Here is a 20,696-nt window from a genome sequence, read left to right as displayed (position 1 = left end):
TGATGTATTTTTTGACAATTAATGATCATGATGTATTATTATGACATGTTCCGTACATTTTTCTATTTCTATGACATATACGTACGTTCGTTTTATATTATTTCTTGCGTTTTAATTTTACCATTTTCCTGTTAAAATATTGGATGAATATGTTTAGGTATCAATTGGTTATTATATGAAAATTTTAGAAGAATTTTCAAGTGGTTATTTGATGACAATCTTAGATGCAAATGAATATGAAAATGAAAATTGGTTAGGAAAGACCTTCTGGAAAATGGTCAAGCACGTAGCGGTAGTTAACAACCGATGACTTCAGCTTCAGCGGTTGTTAACAACCGCTGAGTTCCAGCTGCTGTTAACTGCCGGCGTATCATGTAGCAGTTGTTAACTGCCGCTGGGGGTATTAACGTCATTTACTTGTGTCAATAAGAAGTATTCTATGTCAGAAAAGCAATTTTCATGTCCAATCCAATCAGGTGGAATTTACACATAACACTTTACAATTCAAAACCAAGAAGGAACACTATGGTGGCATGCTCATACTAGTTTTCTAAGAGCCACTGTCTATGGAGCCTTCATTATTTATCCGAAAATGGGTTCTCATCATCCTTTCTCTATGCCAACTAGAGAATTTCCAATTCTTCTTGGTAATCTTCAAGACATCTTTCCTTCCACCTCGCCACAACCTCTTCCTATCTTAGTCATGAGCTTTCTCACTGTTTTACAACCACCTCCACCACTCTGCAACTGTTCAAGCATTTAGACTGTTCGGATCTGAAGAGATTTGACTGGAAATAGCAACGTCAACGCTCATGGAAGAAGGGAGGGAGAAGAGCAGGTTGTCGGCATTGTGAGTTCCAACTCTAAATAGGTTTGAAGGGACAGAGACGATGATGGTGGTATATGATGACGACGGAGGGCGCGGTGGTGAGGACTGTGGTTGGAGAGGATGGTGGTGGTGAGGACATATGATGGTGGATGGGTAGAGAGATAAGATACACACACAGTAGAGAGAAAGAAGAGAAGGTGTATGGTTTTTACAAAACTAGCCCCGTTTTAACTATGAAATGTCCAAATTATCCATGGTGTTTGTATTGTGTTCAAAATACTGTGTCTAATTATCATTGCTCTTAAACTTTACCTTTGATGAAACTGTCTCAACTAGTGAATAAACTTATTAGTAAAAAGGTTAATAGCTTTACTTTGTCAACAAGGTATAAATTTCTTTGTCCTCAACTTCCAACTCTACGAAAATATTTGGTAGAAATGTTATTATCTTTGGAGGAGACTTTCGACAAATTCTCCCCATCATGAAGCCAATCAGATTTCATGCATGTATAAATTAATTCTTCACAGGGCTGTCCCTAGGCATAAGTCGGGGTGTGACGGCCTAGGGCCCAGCCCTGTAGGGGACCTAGGAAAAAATTTGTAGAGTGGATGTATATAGCAAGGTTTTATTATAAGGGGGTATAGATAGTAAAATGTATAAAAAAGGCCCAACAACCTTCACCTTTTTTTTTTTGCAAAACTAATTCAAAAGGCCTCAAACACTAACAATCTTTCAACTTTTTTTTTAGGAATTTCTTTTCTCACCCTACTCACTTCTCAAACATCCTCCAAATTTACAATTTTATAATGTTCGGATTTTATGATTTGATGTGTATTTTGTGAATTTCATATTTTATAATCCAAAATGTGATTAACTAATTTTTTCAAAACAGTGACACAAATTATTAAAATGATATAAATGAAAGTGACAATTTAAAGAGACATAATACAAATTGTCAAGAATTGGACACATTTTATTATTTGATCAAGAATTTGTAATACATTTACATTAACATAATGTTTATTACAACAAATTATTTGATCAAGAATTCATAATAATTGATTATTTTCTTATTGTTGTTGATACGACAATTACTTCTTTGAAAAATATTGAAGAATTAATGACATTTGAAATGATTTTGCATTGTAAAATGCTCTAAGAAATAATGCAATCTTATGACTTTCAGATAAAATTGAAGTTTTTTTTTAAACAATTGTAAATTCACAATGGTGGTCTATATATCCTAGTTTTATTAGGACTGATTTTTTTAGATACATTTGATATGCCCACATATCTACTTAGGTTCGTTCGGTTTGGTTTGTCCCCCCAACTTCTTTTGTTGTTATTCTTTTATAATACGATGAGGTATATTCGACAAACAATGTTTTGGGGTGTCAGCATAACTGAAATTTTAAAACATCGTATTATGGTGACTTGGTGGCAACATAGTTGAGATGTCAACTCCCATAATTAATGTATATCACATTTATCGTTTATAAAAAAAAAAATACAATGTATTATGTAAGGAGTCCTTTTCTAAACCTTGGTCTAAGACCTATAAAATATTAATTACGACCCTCTTTTTCAAACATTTAGGACTTTTGCAAGGTTCCCACTCTAACAAAAATTATGTGTTTGCAACATCATAGTCAATCATCTAATCCTGGCGAGAGGTCCATGAATGTTGGTGAGGGAAAAAAAATCTCAGCCCAATGATGGTTTTGCTGATTTTGAATTGGAAATTGCATTGGAAACTTTGTAAGTACGTAGGAGGTTTTATAGGTTTTGAATACCTTATGAAACCATGTTAAAAAAAAAAAAAAAAAAACTTATGAAATCATGTTCAACTGTTACATGAATTGTGAGATGCAACATGAAAATCAATAATGGGAGGAAAAATCGTACATTCATAGAAAATAACATTTCCTGGCACAAACACAATCCTCGTGTGAAACAGTACTTTCATTGGAAATTTAGAATGTTATAGTAAAACTCTTGTTACATATAATAGGGGTCTATATTTCTTCTCAACAATTAAGTTTGGTTGAGGAATTCAACACAGCTTGCTTGATCATTGATGTATAATACCTAAAGAAGACTAAAAATATGAGATATAAGAAATTCATCACCATTATCATTAAGAATAATTTGATTTTAAAATTTGAATGAGCTGAAACATAGCTCTAAATTTTATTATTCACTTCTATATGTCGGATTTTATGGATTAAACTTAATCAATAATTAAAATAATAAATTATTATATCAACTATTAGATTTTAATTATAATACCGCACAAGTTACCATGACCCTTTCGTTAGTGAAATTATAATATTTTATTTATGATTTCTTAACATGTACAAGTTAGCATGACCATTTTTAAAAATGCACAATTTCTAATTGACATATCTTCTATCCACCACAACGACTCACTTGAAAAACTTCTCATCTTCTATTAACTCCACAATAAACACATGTTCTAAAGAATAAAAACAAGATACTACCTCCGTCCCTAATTATAGGGCCCTTTTGAAAAAATAACGGGAATTAAGATAGTGGATATTTATATTAAATATGTTTGTAATTACTATTGGTTTTACAATTTTATCCTTTAAGAAAGAGGGTTGGTTTATGTTTTCAACATGTTATTTATTGTTGATTGAAGAAAAAGATGTATAATAAATAGAGGCATTTATGTAAAGAAAAAATTAATGTAGTTAGAAATAGCAAAAGAGTCTTATAAATAGGGACAAAAAAATTTCTCAAAAGGGTCTTATAATTAGGGACGGAGGTAGTATATTTTTTCAAACAATCACACCTTTATTTCCACTTTCCATCGTTGTTTTTCAAAGTTAGATTGGGTTCTTTTTACTAGACTTATTCAAAATATCATACAGCAGATAAGCTAGACCGGCAAGAGATGCTTATTTTTGTCAATTCCGAGGTTGACAAAGTTATGTAATCCCATGCAGTACTTTGACACCAATTAGGGATGTGGCTTAAGCATCAAGAAATTCAAGGTTAATTTTCAGCTCTACATAATTGTGATAAACACGTGTTATTCAAAAAATGGGCTATGGTTAGTTAGAGCATAACAAATAAAAAATTGATGGTATCACTCTAAAGTCAGGTGGAACTGGAAACCTACCTAATACATGGAAAACAAGGTGAACAAACAATCAATTAATATATTTTTGATATTATGAGTCCCATGTATGTAGAAGGGAGATATAGAAAGTAAAACGAATCAAACCTGCTTCATTGAAATAGTATTAAATAATTTAAAAAATTTACATGAATTATAAGTGCCTTGATTTCACTAAAAAGAAAATATCAGTGCCTTGATTGATGATTATATAATAACTAGTTGTTGAAAAAAAAGCTTACTAATTAAGTTGTTTTATACTTTTCAACCAATTAAGATCATGTTTCTGTCTCCCATTCATATAGCTGGATTACAACTTTATTTAGTACTCTTTTAATTAAGGGTTTTGCTAACCAGTGTCCTAAGGGAAATGGTTAAGGAATCCATTAGTAGAAATTTTGTTTTAAAAATGCAAGTTTTTACCTTTGTCTTAACAATAATTACACAACTTTTTGTTGTCAAATTACTTATTTTAGTACTTTTACCAATACCTCAATGACACTTATTGGCATCCTCCTTTAATTAATTATCTTCTTTCTGAATAAGGCATTGGGATGAAAATGCAACAACATATTACAATAATGCTGCTAGAGACCCACAGAGTGACGGGAGCAACAATAGTCAAAAAAGAGCGGGATACTTTAAAAAAAAGAAGGAAAAGAAAATACTCCATCTTCATGCAATATTTTAAAGTATTGAAGATACGAGTTAAGTCCCTTAACTATTCAACAATTTCTTTATGAATAGTTAATATGAGACTAATCACTTAATCCCAACAAATAATATATAAATTTTCCTCAAACCTAGTGGATCAAGAATTAATAGAAGAAAAAAAATATTTACTTGACAATAAACATAACAACACAATGTATAAGAGACACAAAAATGTCGAATGTATCTTAAAATTAGATAAAAAGAGGAAATGATTTTAAAATGCAGCTATCGTGTGAACCATATATCCCGTGTTTAATTTCATTACTGATTGTACTCATGAGCTTAGCTCAATTGGTAGGAATTAATGATGCTAAGGTCCAAGGTTCAAACCCCGGCCACCACCTAAAAGAATTTCAATTCTAATTTTGCATGTCAAATTTCAACCCACGGGTAAATAATTCCTCAAACCCAATTTCTAGGCGACTATTAGGTGAATATGCGAGTTGACTTTATCTTTTCCCTTCTATTTTGATGTATGTTGTTCTCACAAGTCACAACATCATAATAACCCTCTTTTAATGGCAAAACCCAATCTCTTCAATTGAAAGTTTGCCTATGAAACAAATGAGACAAGTTAACCCTAATCTTTAAGTGAAGAGAATAGGTTTGGTGTTTGTACATGTATGAGTGTAACAAGTCGGTATACTCAAATTTTAAGGAGAAAAAAAATATGAATCAATAAAAAATGGTTAGGCTGGTTTGATTTTTGCAATTTTTTATCGACATACGAACCAAACCAAGAAGATTAAGAACAAATTATTTTGGTTCGGTTCAATTGAGTTGATACTTTTAAAAATCTAAAAAAGTGATTTAATTCTTTTTTTAATAAAAATGATTTTTAAATAATATAAGCTATAGTGAAAAAATCAAAAATGTAACGTATAATGATTAAAATATGACTTATTTTAGTTACACCCCATGAAATTTAAGTTACACCCCTATTTGACAAAAATACCCTTCAATCCTTTTTAAATTTTCAGCAATTACCCTCTTCCTTTTTCCTCCTCTTCATCTTCTACTACATTCAAGAAAAACAATTGCACTCAATTTTCACTGTTGAACATAATTAAACTTTTACAATTCATCTTGGTTTTACCTAAATTTGGTAGTGTACGTGAAACATAATCACTGCAACACATTCAATACTTAGGGCAATTAAAAACATGAAAAGAAATTGAAGTGTTACTTAATTCACATGAATTAGTTACTTAAGTGATTTTTCTTCTGCACCTTGGTTTCACTTAGACTTAGAATGGATCAGTCCGAAATCTAGGAACATATCGAAGAGCAATTTAGACAAATTTCACCGATTCATAGCATACATGAATTCTAGGAAGTTTATTGAAGTTAAAAAAAAAAGATTGCAATTGAAAAATTTACTACGTGAACTAAATTCACTTACACCAACGTAAATTGAGTTCACGTTAAAATTATATATAATTTATAAGTTAAACCAGATCACGTAAGTGTTAATTTATGTGACAAAGGGCAACTTCGGTAAAACGAGAAAATACTAATTAATTTTGGATGTAACCGGATGTTTTTGGGGTGTAACTAAAAAAACTCTTAAAATATATATGAAATATTAATAGAACATTTGAAAAACTTTTTTTTTTTTAAATAACACTAATAATATAGTGTAAATTAAAATAAAATACAATAATTCTATTCACGTCACATATAATGGATTTTGAATGACGTAAAAGCTATACTCAAACCAATATATGTCTCTTTTTTATTTGTTGAATGAAATATAGATGTCTTTTTTGTTTGGTTTGGTTTATAACGTAACATAAATTTTTTTTATCTAATTTAATTGATTAATTGATCTAAATCGAATTTTCTAAAAAGAGGAAATGATTTTAATTGATCTAAATCTAATTTTCTAAAAAGAGGAAATGATTTTAATTGATCTAAATCGAATTTTGCTTGATTTTTATTTACAAACAAGCATTTAGACATTTGGACATTTTTTTTTTCTACTTAGAAAAACCGAAAGCCCGATTACATTGTTAGTGAGTATTATTTTTGTAAGCAATTCCACTTTCATAATGTGCAAAAGCAGGTTTATTATGAATGGCACTGTTTCATCTACTAAATTTAGTAGTCAACTAAAGTTGAAACTACTACTCTCATGCCAACCGAACCACACCAAAATTGAATCTGACATTAACTGCCCAATTATTTATATTTCTTTTCTGTTATGGTTATCCTAGGTAGATGATATTGCCGTTTGAATTGTTGAACAGAACTTTGATTTCATTAACCAATTATGAAGTAGTTATCCTAGGTAAATAATTATGAAGTAGTTAGCAATTTCATAAAAAAAAAAAAATATTAGGATTGATCTCGAAGGTGTAGCTCAATGGTACATGTTGGGACATTGAATTGAATTGAAGTATTAAGAAGGGGTTAAAATTTGATCATTGCATCTAATAGTTGCTTTCTTCTCTGCTTCCAATAATTCATATCTCTCCTAATAAAGTAACCACTAACATATACCACTTGCATTTGTCTATAAACTCGAAGTGTATTAATCTCGTCCCTTGACTTTTAAGTAATGGTATTTTGAAAGGAAAGAAATTACCTATATTTTTTTTATAAACAGGGTATCTTTCGCGCTTGCAACTGCAGAGACTAATCACTCAAGTCACAAGGCTCAAACGAACGGCAAACTCTCTTAGAGTTTTAACGTTGTTGTATGCCCAAGGCTGGATCTGAACCAGAACGATTAAGTTAGAAAAGACTCGTGTAATCCAATCTAAACGCTCTTGGGTGAAAAAAAAAAAAAAACTATAATTTAGAAGGCTTATCATAATTTTGTTTCTCATTATTAACTTCCCAAATTAACAGGGAAACATTTTCCCCTTAAAGCTATACATTCTTAGTTCCCAAAATATTCAATGCAAGACTTAGGTAAATGATTAGTATCTTAACAAACAATAATATAGTACTTTTCTTTTGGTGAATTGCACTGCCATGTATCTAAACCACATAATCTAACATTTGGTACACAGCTGATTGCGCTAGTGGGTGCACCAAATCCCCTGAATGGTTAGACTAACTATCCTAAAATATCATTGGACCCTGACTTATTAAATAATGTCAAAATACCAAAACAACAAATGTTTTGGATTTCTATTCCCACTTTATCACACTATAAATAGATCCAATTTAGATTAAATGGAACATAACTCAAGTAACTCACATTCAACAAAATCTGAGACAACAATGAAGACTATTTTATGCTACTTACTTGGCTTACTTACTATCATTGTTTCATTTGCTGCAGCAGAGGAGCATTACCATCAGTTTGTTGTAAGTGTTTGTTTGATGATCACATTTACATATATGTTTGTACCAATTTGCAACTGTATTAACTAACTTTAATGATTGCTGGAAATAGATTCAAACTGCAACAGTGAAGAGGCTGTGCAAAACACGAAGGATACTCACCGTAAATGGACAGTTTCCTGGCCCAACGATCGAAGCGAGGGATGGAGATTTTATGGTGATCCAAGTAACAAATGCTGGACCTTACAACATCTCCATCCACTGGTAACTATCATCGTCACTCGTCCTCATTATGGTCTTAAATACTTGTATGATAAGCGCTTAATTAACCCGTTTATCCAAACATTCACTATGTTCCTGACAATCTTCTTATGTGTCTTTGTGCAACAGGCATGGGCTTAGGATGTTGAGAAATCCATGGGCAGATGGACCTAGTTATGTGACACAATGTCCAATCCAACCAGGAGGAAGTTACACATACCGATTTACAATTCAAAACCAAGAAGGAACACTATGGTGGCATGCTCATACTGGTTTCCTAAGAGCCACTGTCTATGGAGCTTTCATTATTTATCCAAAAATGGGTTCTGCTTATCCTTTCTCTAAGCCAACTAGAGAATTTCCCGTTCTTCTTGGTAATCTTCAAAACTATCATCACTTTATTATACTTAAAGAGAGCTAGTTTGATAAACTGTTCGAAATAGGATTTGAAATGTTTGCAGTAACAATCTCATGCGGCCACACAGTTAGCCACATCCATGGTCGATTGGATCAAGATTGGACGGTCCGAATTTCGATTTGGATTTGGATTTTTTTTTCTTTCAGAAACTAAATACCAAGTTTGAAATATGGACCATTCAATCTTTATCAATGGCCATTGATTTGGCTCACTGCGTGATCATATAGCATTGTGACTGCTATATGATTATGAACTTTTCTAACAATAGCTTTTTGTATAAGTAAAAATTAGCTTTTGCATATTAACTTTTTAGAACCCCTCTAGTTTAACTTCTTAATAAACACTTCAAAAGTTGCTCTTAAATTTTTATGCAACAAAGACAGAGCCATATTGACAGAATATGTTTTTATGATGCATAGGGGAATGGTTTGATAGAGATCCAATGGCTCTCTTAAGACAAACACAGTTCACAGGAGCACCTCCAAATGTATCTGTTGCATACACCATGAACGGTCAACCAGGAGATCTCTATAGATGTTCCAGCCAAGGTTTGAAATCATTCTAAATCGCCATTACTTCCATACATCGTTTTAAATTGCAGCTGGAGTCGCAGTTACACTGCAAACCTTTATATTACAGAAAAATATAGATGATGCTGTCAAAATTATGATTGCGATATTGTTGCAAAAAACTCAATCCTTTATATTACGGTTGCAGACAATAATTTAGAACTCATTTTTCGTACTCGTTGATAAAAAAGTGACTAAAGGTATAAAAACAATTACAATGCAGGAACCGTACGTTTTCAAGTATATGTCGGAGAAACAATTCTCTTAAGAATCATCAACAGTGCACTCAATCAAGAACTCTTCTTTTCAATTGCTAACCACAGAATGACTGTTGTTGCTACGGATGCTGCTTACACAAAACCTTCCAACACTAGAGTCCTCATGATAGGACCAGGTCAAACAATCAATGTCCTTGTCACAGCCGATCAACCACCTGGCCAATACTACATGGCAGCACGCGCTTACCAAACCGCCATGAATGCTGCATTTGACAACACGACGACAACTGCAATTCTTGAATACCAAAATAGACCACCTTCGAGACCTATTTTGCCGGCTTTACCATTTTTTAACGACACGGCCACTGCAACTGCATTCACATCAAGGATTAGAGGACTTTCCAAAATTAAAGTGTTTCGAAATGTTGATGTGAGTTTATTGTTCACTGTAGGGTTAGGATTAATAAACTGCACAAATCCTAATAGTCCAAGGTGTCAAGGACCAAATGGAACAAGATTTGCAGCTAGTATAAACAACAACTCTTTTGTTCTTCCTAGAACAACTTCCTTAATGCAAGCTTACTACAATGGTGTTCCTGGTGTTTTTACCACAGATTTTCCTCCTGTTCCTCCTATACAGTTCAATTACACAGGAAATGTTCCTAGGGGTTTGTGGACACCTAGAAAAGGAACAAAGTTGTTCAAGTTGAAATATGGTTCCAATGTTCAAATTGTTTTGCAGGATACTAGTATAGTAACAATTGAGGATCACCCTATGCATGTTCATGGGTTCCATTTCTTTATAGTTGGTTCAGGTTTTGGAAATTTTAATCCAAGAACTGATCCTGCTACGTTCAACCTTGTCGATCCACCTGTGAGGAATACTATTGGAACACCTCCTGGTGGATGGGTCGCCATTCGTTTCAAGGCCGATAATCCAGGTATAATGCATTTATGTTACTCATATACAAAGATGCCATGTGCTCTAGCTATAGAACCGATACGACACTGGCATATGTGATAACGTTCAATTAATTCATATTTTTTTTAAATTATTACTGATGTCAACGTATCAGTATCATGTCCGATGTTTGTGTCAGTGTTTTATAGGTCATGTGAATGTTTTTAAATCATGGTCGCGGTGTCCGATATCTCTCTCTTGCATAATTTATACTAGGCTCTTAGCATTGTATGTATACTAACCAAATGTTGATTTTTGAATTCATTGTTGTGAATCAGGAATTTGGTTCTTGCATTGTCACATAGATTCACATCTCAATTGGGGTTTGGCAACAGCACTTTTGGTAGAAAATGGAGTTGGCCCATTACAGTCAGTGATACCTCCACCACCAGATCTACCTCAATGCTAAAATAAAAGCATCATTAATCCTAAATTATATGTCACTCAATTATGTTACTCAATTATTGCTCTTTATAAATACTTACCATATAGATTGTATTTCTTTTTGTGATGTTTCAAGGTCCATAATTGTACCAAGGTCAATTGGGATTACTTGTTGTTTTTGTCTTTCTTGATTGGGTTGTAACTTTTTAAGATTTTTAAAGGGAAAAAAATGTGTGATTTCTCAATAGTAATATTAAGAGTTTATTATCCTTTTTACTCTTTCAAGGAGAAGTGTTTCATATCTTTGCTTGCTTGCTAGTTAATTTTTTGAGGAAAATCTTATCGACCGAAAGAAAATAGACAATACAAGGAGGACAATCTTCAATCCCGATCTAGTCTACAGAATTTAAATCAAATTTAACTAAATGGTGCACATAAACATTAGAAGAACATGTAACACGATCTAAAAGGTATAAAAACCATATGAATGGGTCATGATGGTAACTACTAGAGCAAAGATTATAATAATTATTTATTATTTATATCTCGTCGTGTTTAACATGTTTTGATCTAAAATAGTTCGATTATAACTCTATGACTTTCAAGTAATTACTTAAATTACAGTTATTCATTACCTACAACAAAATTCCAATTGAAGTAATAATAAAAACATCATATTTGATATGGAGGTAATAGGAACTAAGTTTGACTTTATTAGATAAACTTAATTTCAAATTGGATGAATGTATATTTGTGATGGTACCCTAAAAGAACCTAAAGGATATTGATTTGTTATACCCTAATTTTGGACCTAAAAATACTTGCTCAAAATATTTTTCCATCTCTGATATGTGTCTATTACTCTTGAGAGATTGCCAATTTGATATTGTTTACCCTGATACTTTACTATGTTTTAGCTGCATGTTTTATTGCCTTTGTTTTGAAAAATTTCAATTGTAACTTTGTCTATTGTTTCTTGCATTTTAAACCATCCAAAGGGTCTTTCTTGCATTCCAAGTTATTTGAAATTGTCTATGATCAATTGCATCTTTCTCTGCATTTTATTTCAATGTTATTTGCAAAATTCATAAAAAGGGTATTTTAGTCATTTCCTACATTCAAACTTATTCTAGTCCTTGAAGTTTGTCTCTGAGTTTTTTTAATTTGTTTGCATAAGTCCTTGTTTCTATTCCATGTTAAAATCCATTTCAAAGATTGCATCAGAGTCATTTTGGGCCAATTTAGTCCCTGAGGGCATTTTAGTCATTTCCTGTGTTAAAACTCCTTTTAATCCCTAAAAAATTGTCTCTGAGTCTTTTTAATTTGCTTGTATAAACTCTTGCTTTAATTCCCTGTTAAAGACCATTTTAAAAATTGCATTTGAGTCATTTTGATGTCGTTTTAGTCCCTAGGGGCATTTTGGTCATTTCACACAAAATTTTGACAGAGAGAGGTTACTTTGAAGTACCTCATTTATCTAGTTGGTTCATTTTAGTCCTTTTTGTGTTTTTTATTGGTTTCACTTTACGTTTTTTCCAATTTACCAATTTTATTCCAATTTTATTATTAATTGCATTTCAGTCCTTCAAGATTTTAAAAAATTGCACTTTAGTCCTTTCTTCCATTTTATTTTCCTTTTAAAGTCTTTTTCAATTTACATTTTAGTCCTTTCGTCTTAAAAATTGCAGTCCAGTCCATTTTTTGTTAATTGCAGATTGGTCCCTTAACTTTCAAAAATTGCAAAAAGGTCCCAAGTCCAAAATTAGTCCAAGGCCGAGCCAAAAAAGTCCAGTACAGGTGTCAGCAAGCTATTGGTTCAGATATCACACATGTCAGCTATAAATACGACACATCATCAATGCACAGTGCCAACAACACCATTCATTACACGCCAACTCATCAAATCATAGAAACAGAAGGAAGCTTTCTCTCTCCATTCAGTTAGATCAAAACCCTAACCGTTTCAGAAAATCACCAAGAACATTCATCAAACCCTAGATTTCCAGAACCAAAAATTGAATCGAATTGAAGCAAATTCATTGCAGTTCTCAGAGATTCGAAGGTGAATCTTCATCATTGAACTGGAATAACTGCAATTCAAGCACAAATTCAACGAATTTGTACGATCACAGTGAGAGAAGTGAGAAGAAGAAAGAATCAAAGCAAGTTTTGAACCAGTGAAGAAGAAGAGAAGAACACCGATTTATTTTCGGTTCAAACTTACCAGAAGAATCAGAAGCAGTTACGAAATTCTCTAGCGAAATCTTTGTTCGAATCTCCGATTAACTCAGGTAACTTCACAAAAACTTCTTCGTTTTCATTGCAAAAGCTCAACGAAGGTCTATTAACACAAATAAACGGTGAATCAAAGCAGATTAACAAGTACTGAGACTTGTTCTTTCAAAGATTGAAAAGGATTGAAAAAGATTTGAAAACCGAACCCTAAAATGTAGATCTACGAAGATTCACCGTTTACTTTGTAAAACTAAGTTCAGATTCGTAATCAGCATGAAAAATAGAGCAAGTTAGGGTTTAGATCCATGTAGATCGGAGTTGGCAAGGTCTCGCCGGAATCTAGAATTCACGGCGATGACGATGAAGATTCTGATGAATCTTCATCTTCTCCAGCCGTTTCATTCCAGAAACCGGCGGTGAAGATGAACGGAGAAGAAGAGAGAAGTTGCAGAGCTTCTCTCTCTAAAAACACTTAGAGAGAGAAAAGAGAAAGGGAAATGAAACCAGACCGGTTTCAAGCCTTTATATAACCAGTGGACCGGTCTGGTTCACTCCTGGTTCACTCTTCTCTCAATCTTCACCGTCAGATCTAGGTCTGACCCATCTGGATCGATCTGACGGCTCCTGTAGTTCCCTGGTGATTTGGATTCGTTTTCCCTTGGGCTTGGGCCTGTTTCTTTGTTTTTCTTGGGTTTCTTGCTATGTACACTTGTTTTCTTGCTGTTTGAACCCCTGCATGCTTGTTTTTGTACTATAAAATTCCTAAAAATTTTGTTCAATGTTTTCTTGATATTTTCAATAATTTTTGATGTGTTTTACATGTTAATCTTGATAAAAAATACATGAAAATAATTTGTTCCTTGTTGATTCAATTCTTTTTCATTTCTTGATAAAAATTTTGTTAAAAACTTCTAAAATTTTGTGAATTTCCTTGCAATTAGTTTTGACACTTAAAACTTGTTTCTTATGATATTTTGGCATGTTAAAATTGATAAAAATATATGTGTAGCTTTCTTGTGATTTTTGTGTTACTTTTTGTTAGTTTTTTGTGATTTTTTTTGCATGTTCTTGATCCTAAAATCTCACTATGATCTATTGATCCTTGATATGTGAGTTTACAATGTGTATGCCTCTGATTTGGTGCTATTCTTTACTGTTTTGAGGTTTGATTTGTTAGTTTCTTGTTTTACAAGTCATGTGAATATTTCTATGTGAAAACAAAGTGTGAAATGTGCTTGAAATGTGTCATAATTCTTGGTTTGATATTGTCTTATAACTTTCATGTCATAGTTGAAATAAAATACTTTGAAAATTGTCATGGCATGAAAATTATAGGCCTTATGTTTTATGACAAAGTTTAGGCACATTTCACCACTTTTATGTGCTAAGAACTTGTTACTTCTTTGTCAAGTTTCATTGCTTTACTATGCTATTTTACTTGCTTCTATTTCAATTCCTATTATGTCTTATGCTACTAACCCTTTCATTTCATGTTCCATTCATCCATGAGCATCTCATCCTCCGTCTTATATTTTTAGTTTCTTGTTTCTTGCACTTTAAGTTTTGCCAAGGCTTAGCATGTAAAACTTAGGGACTTTGTAATTTCTTTTATGCAATTTAAATTCTTGCAAGACCATAGCATGTAAACTAGGGCATATGTAAAGGACAATGAACTCTAATGATGTACACCGACACAACCACCGACACATGCACACACATCACATGGATACCTTAGATGAATGCTTTGGGAATGTACGCTTTAGATGTATGCTTAGGAATCACGATACTTAGAAAAATTCTCTTTTCCAAAAAACATGAACAGCTTCATTCAAATAATTTTCCAAAGAAACCTTGGGATCAAAATCCCATTGAATTTTCCCTTTATTTTCTTAAACAAAAACCTTAATGAATTTTTAATCATACTTAGACTTCATTTTGCCAAATAACCTTTCACCTCACATTTTCCAAATCTTATGCCCTTGAGGCCTCTCTCTCTTATTCTTCAAAATTCCATTTTCAAAATTAAAATCAACCAACAAAAACAAAAACATTTTTTTGGAAGAGAACTACATGGAGTTTGATCCCTTAAAAGGGTATGTAGGCAAGAAGTCAAAACTTCTCCAAGTCCAATAAAAAAAAATTCAAACACATCCTTATCCCTCCAATTCTTAACCTAGCAAACTCTTAGGTGTGAATAACATTTTCAAATAGCATTTAAAAATAAAGCGCGCGCGTAGAAAATAAAGACGGTTCCTATAGGATACTATAGTCGTTATGGGTGCCTAACACCTTCCCGTAACGAAAACAACTCCCGGACCTCGATTCTCAAGGGTTTTTCTTATTTTTCCCTTCCCAAGAAAAAATGAGATATCAAAGGTTAATAAGGTTCAAACTTAATCAATGTTTGACACCCGAAAAACCAAGATAAAACATGATTCTACATCACCCTCTATGACAAGAGTTGTTTGTCGATAGATAGAACTAGAGTATTCTTTCAGAAGCAGCATGTCTCTACATGAGATACTGGGAATTATGTAGAGCTAGAGAGAGAGAGAGGGGGGAGAGAGAGAGAGAGAGAGAGAGAGAGAGAGAGAGAGAGAGAGAGAGAGAGAGAGAGAGAGAGTCACTAACGATTATTTTTATAAGAGAAAGATAACACATTAAATTTATCGGAAATAAAACAAATGTGTGCAAAAGAATATGAATTTTATTGGTTGATTAAAATAAGTGTAGAATAGGAAGAATTTTTTTTCAAACATCCACTTTCTTAATTTGGTATTATTATTCTAATACTACACTTATAAAGAAATGGATTTACCTAAATATGGTAAATATAAAGATAGATATTTACATTTTTTATCAAATAACCTAGTAACTAGAATTTCACGCGTTAAGGTGAATAAGTGAAGAATTCTGAGTTTAAACCCGAAACGTGATCCTCGTTAGTAAATGAAAAGGTCTAGTTGGATCTTAGTCATTTAAGTTACAAGATTTAATATTCAAAACATGACATTTAAATAATTTAAGGGTTTATATTATTATTTTTTAAAAGAAATTTAAGGGTTTAGATGAAAACAAGAGAAAACATCACATAAAGGAACTTCTTCCTGTTTAAACCTCGGCCGTTATATATTGCAAAAACTTTACCAACTCTGTTATGGTCATGGTGACATATGTTTACATATTCAAGAAGCAATAAATATACAATTAACTCCAATTAAAATTTATCAATTTTTAGAGATACATAACAATATGCTTACAACTTCAAACGAAATTTCAATTCAACAAAAAAGAAAGTTCACACATGACATGTTTTCTTTATTCAAATTAGAAATACAATAATGCATAGAAAGATTAAAGTTAATGCTCAAACCACCACTGGATCTACAAGCAAAGCTTTAATGAATGTTTTCATTTCTCCTTCAGGATTCGTGTAATTATCTTCATCTTTATAAAACACATCAATAACACGTGAGAGGTTTAAAATACGTGTAAGAAAAGGCATTGGAATTTCCGTTGGCCTAAGACATTCCTTATTCATATCTTTCCAAGCATTGGCAATCCTCTTTCTACCTTCTTGAATTGAAGCTTCCCTAGAGACATTATACTTCTTCATATAGCATTCCAAGAATGAGGACATATGTTCTCTTTTCTGTTCAAACTATATACAAAGAATAATAATTCAAGTAAGTATTTACTTCTATTGAATTAAAACAAATATATTGAAGAAAAAATTAAAATTTTATATTTATACCTCATTGGACGCAATATCATCCATTATCCTGCCAATAACGATAGCGGCATTGACAATTTTTGTTTCATTTGATACCCATTTGATGATCTCCTCTGTGGTTATATCTCCCATACCAATGAAACTGGTACATATCAACAATGTGTAACCACATGTTTCTGTTGATAGGTAAATGTACTCTTCCAATGTTGGTTTATAATTATTGTTTAACCATCTGGCCTCAGTCATATAAGCTTGAATGAATTGTATGAACTGCCACCATAATGCAATATAATTATAAGTAATTTTCTTTATATTTTGGAGTATATATTTGTATTAGCATTTAGTGTTTAGTAGTTTTTGAATGGATTTAATGTTAAGGGAGTTTTTTTTTTTTTTTTTTTTATATAGGCAACTGAACTTAGAGTAAAAAAAGGTCATGCTAACTTGTGTTCTAAGGCATAAGTTAAGAATTAAAAAAGGAAATGAAAAATAAAGTTTGCATTGAGAAAATAAATTTTTAAACTTTTTTCCTTCTATTTTTTTTTTTTAACTTTTTAGATGTTAAATGCACAACTTCAAATACTATATTTCTACATTTGGTATTGAAAATGATATAATAAATAGTACGTAATAGAATACATCAAAATTATGCACAAATCACAAGTAAATTTTCAAAAAAATTATAATTAACCTTTTAAATTCTAACAAATAAGTTTTCAAAAAAATATATATAAATTAAAATTTGGCTAAAGCAATTGAACCGTACGTAGGAGCTTTAAAATAATTATATAAATAAAAAAGACAAAAATCCATACTGCATTTTTATAGTAGTTTAGGGCATATGCTCTTCCACTTTTCTGCATTTCATGCTCTATTTCTTCGTAAAGATCTAAGGTTATTCTGTAGAGAAACTTCATATAATCTGGAAGATCATCCAAGCAGCTAATATCCCACCTGAAAACCACTTTCATTAAAATTTAAATGAAATATATACACATATACACCCTCCGGTCACTAATATAAGCAAAAATTCAATTTTTAGATACATTCAATTAATGATATATGTGACATATAATAAAGACCACATATATCATTAATTGAATGTATCTAAATAGTATATTTTTGCTTATATTAGTGACCAGAGGGTGTATATATTTATATTTATATAAATGATGTGCTAACTGACCTTTCAATTGCTTTAGTAAAAAGTTCCAATTCATCAATTGTTCCATATGCATCATAAGCATCATCAATGGCTGTTATTATGATGATTAATTTCGACATAAATTTTCTTCCGACAGAATATTGAGGCTCAAAAAATAGCCCCATAGCCCAAAAACTACCTTCCACCATCCTATCTCTTGCAAACGGTAGTTTATTAGCTGCATCCAATTCCTTCCACCATCTACAAAGACCAAAAACAAAAATAATAATCAGAAGGAGTAGTCTATTTATATTAAATCTCATTAATTTTTTTTCCTAGTTACGGTGTACGTATGATTGAAGCCCTTACTTGAAAAGGTTGCCGAATTCCTTTTGATGTACACTTTGTAGCATGTTGAAATCTAGTTTCGCCAAAATAAGTAAGTTTTCATTATGCGAAGGATCCTTCTCGTATATGGAAATGTAGCTTCGTGCCTCCAACCTAGGCAAGTTCTTGCGCAGAGCCTGCCTTAAGCTATGTTTGACTTGTATTGCTCGAGGATGGCTCAATTCGTTGGCAACAAAGTCCAGGTGAGTGGTAGTGAAAGCCAAGGCATCTTCCAAAATATCCTCTCCACGAACCATGAGATGTGTAGCTTCATACAAGCTTAACATCCCCTCAACATCAACAATGATTCTTTTACTAAATTTTCCTTGCTCATCCTTGAACTTGTTGAATATATCTAGTGTTTTTTTTAGTAAACCAGGATATTGAACAAACTCTTAGAGATCGATATAGGTTTTAAAAAAATTAAAGCAAGAACGTAACCTTTCGATGAACATAATAATTCAATGTATTTTTGTCTTTTGTCATGATGGAGGCCAATTATGGTCTTCGTTCAAGAAAAATACATATATAGGCACATTCAAGTCTTTTGTCATGATGTTCATATCGTCCTCTACTAAGCTTCCTTTGATTATTTCTACTATTAAACTCTTTTAAATAATCCGTAGGCATTAAGAAAATATAGATAAAGGCACATCAATGTCTAATTTGAACCTCTCAAAAAGTTGCAAAGATAAACTCTTACCATTTTTAATAAAATGCTATATTTTTTAATAATAAAAACTGAGCTAGAGATGTAATATTTTATTCAAATTTAAGAAAAATGGTAATAAGGATCTACCTTTAATATTTTTCAAGTCCATATTATATATACGTTTAAATTTGTTAATAATTTGTACGATTTATCTAAAATCACTCATACAATCTTTTGGACTCATTTTTAACTCTTATTTGTGTTTGATTAGTATGCACTTACACATATGCCCAATTATAGATATAGCAATTAAGATTTATCATACCCTAAAATTATTTCCTATGGTGAGATTTGATTAGATGACTGTATAAAACTATTTACAATATATCAATGCATATGATAATTTATTTTCTAATAATTGTATTAAACATAAGATTACTTGAAGACTGGTATAAAGAGAAATCAGTGTAAATAAGTTGATGACATACTTGGAGAAACGTGAAGTCCTTGTTGCCTCAACAACCTAAATAGCACAGCAAGAGAGCAAAGGTTGTCTTCAAAAATAATTATTTCTCCATTTTCAACATAATTCTTATGAATATGTTGCAAAACCTCTTCAATCTCATTTTCAAAATGATAGCTCACACCCAAACGACATATTGAATCAATTAAGTGCACTTTTTCTAAGGGATTCTCAGTCTTTGAGACAAGCATGTCCCTCACATTGTTTTTTAGTGTTTCAATTTGTGCTGCAATACTTTGATCAACTTCCTGCAAAGTGTTGAACAAAGAGTTAACCAAGTAACTAAAAGAATGGTGAAAATAAATTGAGGTGTGCTAATCGTTGTTCAAGTTGTGTTGAGGTGCATAAGCATAAATGAATAGTTATTTTTTATTTTTTATACGAAATATAAGTAAAAAGTTGATCGATCAACTTATTTATATCAAGAAGAATTGTGTATAATTTACTCAACAACCAATAGATTAAAATTTAATTTGTAAGTGTCACTTACAAATTTACTCATGTTGTTACTTCTTATTAATTGTTGGATAAATTATCAACGATTCTTCAAAAGTAGTAAGGTCTTACTTTTATATGTTTATGGTTCAATATTTGCATGCATGGTCAAAACATAATAAAATGCACGCAAAATAGAAATATATTTGTGTACCATATATAAATCTATAAATGTTTACGTACCATAGATTCTGAAGCATATCGAAGGAAATAATCTCCCCAAACGCTAGGTTTATAATCTGCAACATTTCTATGCAAGTCAGATTTGGGAGCCATGCTTGAAATTAATTAATAGAGTTATAGGTGGCTCTCTTTCTTCAACTCTAAGGTTTTGAGTTGGGAATGTTGGGCTAAAAAGTGGATATTTATAGTAAACTTCCAAGAACTTAAAGAGGCAAGTGGTGCTACTTGCCTATTTATTATTGATTATTATAATGGCTTTCCAAATACTTCTTTTTGAATGAGTGTTTCCATACTATTTTAAGAATATATCTAAGTGGCGCAAATTGTTTGTACTATAGCTCTATATGAATCTAGAGTTTCCTTTTCCTTATTTGGCAACTACAAGACTAAGGGCTCATCAACATAGGAGTTGCTAAGAGTAAAATACGGGAAAAAGAACCGATTATATGGGAAATACTTCAAGAAGTTATGCGGGGGCATCTTTCCTCAAAACAAGATTAATTAAGTACTCTCCTTTAAAAAAAAAGTTTAATTAAGTACTTGTTTTGTTGTGC

At 31.8% G+C, this 20,696-nt stretch overlaps 2 protein-coding genes across 2 annotated transcripts; one reads left to right on the top strand and one right to left on the bottom strand.

Annotated features, from left to right (window-relative positions):
• Nucleotides 1-7,875: 7,875 nt before the first annotated feature.
• Nucleotides 7,876-11,075, top strand: LOC146923362 (laccase-3-like). Its single transcript, XM_085708541.1, has 6 exons — nucleotides 7,876-8,003; nucleotides 8,092-8,243; nucleotides 8,370-8,614; nucleotides 9,078-9,206; nucleotides 9,451-10,386; nucleotides 10,685-11,075. The coding sequence occupies exons 1-6, from the start codon at nucleotides 7,917-7,919 to the stop codon at nucleotides 10,813-10,815; spliced, it is 1,680 nt and encodes a 559-aa protein (XP_085564667.1). The 5' UTR covers nucleotides 7,876-7,916; the 3' UTR covers nucleotides 10,816-11,075.
• Nucleotides 11,076-16,227: 5,152 nt separating this feature from the next.
• On the bottom strand, nucleotides 16,228-20,300 carry LOC146923361 (putative terpene synthase 2). Its single transcript, XM_085708540.1, has 7 exons — nucleotides 20,143-20,300; nucleotides 19,430-19,712; nucleotides 18,272-18,644; nucleotides 17,945-18,163; nucleotides 17,574-17,712; nucleotides 16,780-17,028; nucleotides 16,228-16,686 (listed from the first exon to the last, which is right to left on the bottom strand). The coding sequence occupies exons 1-7, from the start codon at nucleotides 20,233-20,235 to the stop codon at nucleotides 16,393-16,395; spliced, it is 1,650 nt and encodes a 549-aa protein (XP_085564666.1). The 5' UTR covers nucleotides 20,236-20,300; the 3' UTR covers nucleotides 16,228-16,392.
• Nucleotides 20,301-20,696: the final 396 nt, after the last annotated feature.

Source organism: Medicago sativa, chromosome 5, assembly GCF_051527215.1.
Source record: "Medicago sativa cultivar Bolivia chromosome 5, Bolivia_mono, whole genome shotgun sequence".
NCBI classification, from domain to species: domain Eukaryota; kingdom Viridiplantae; phylum Streptophyta; class Magnoliopsida; order Fabales; family Fabaceae; genus Medicago; species Medicago sativa.
This window is presented reverse-complemented; position numbering and strand designations above follow the sequence as displayed.

Coding starts and splice junctions, on each gene's coding strand:
- LOC146923362 (XM_085708541.1), top strand. CDS start 7,917: ATGAAGACTATTTTATGCTACTTACTTGGCTTACTTACTATCATTGTT. Junction 8,004..8,091: donor AGCATTACCATCAGTTTGTT/GTAAGTGTTTGT, acceptor TGCTGGAAATAG/ATTCAAACTGCAACAGTGAA. Junction 10,387..10,684: donor TTTCAAGGCCGATAATCCAG/GTATAATGCATT, acceptor GTTGTGAATCAG/GAATTTGGTTCTTGCATTGT.
- LOC146923361 (XM_085708540.1), bottom strand. CDS start 20,235: ATGGCTCCCAAATCTGACTTGCATAGAAATGTTGCAGATTATAAACCT. Junction 18,164..18,271: donor GAATTCGGCAACCTTTTCAA/GTAAGGGCTTCA, acceptor TGGTCTTTGTAG/ATGGTGGAAGGAATTGGATG. Junction 17,029..17,573: donor TAAACTACTATAAAAATGCA/GTATGGATTTTT, acceptor TTATGGTGGCAG/TTCATACAATTCATTCAAGC.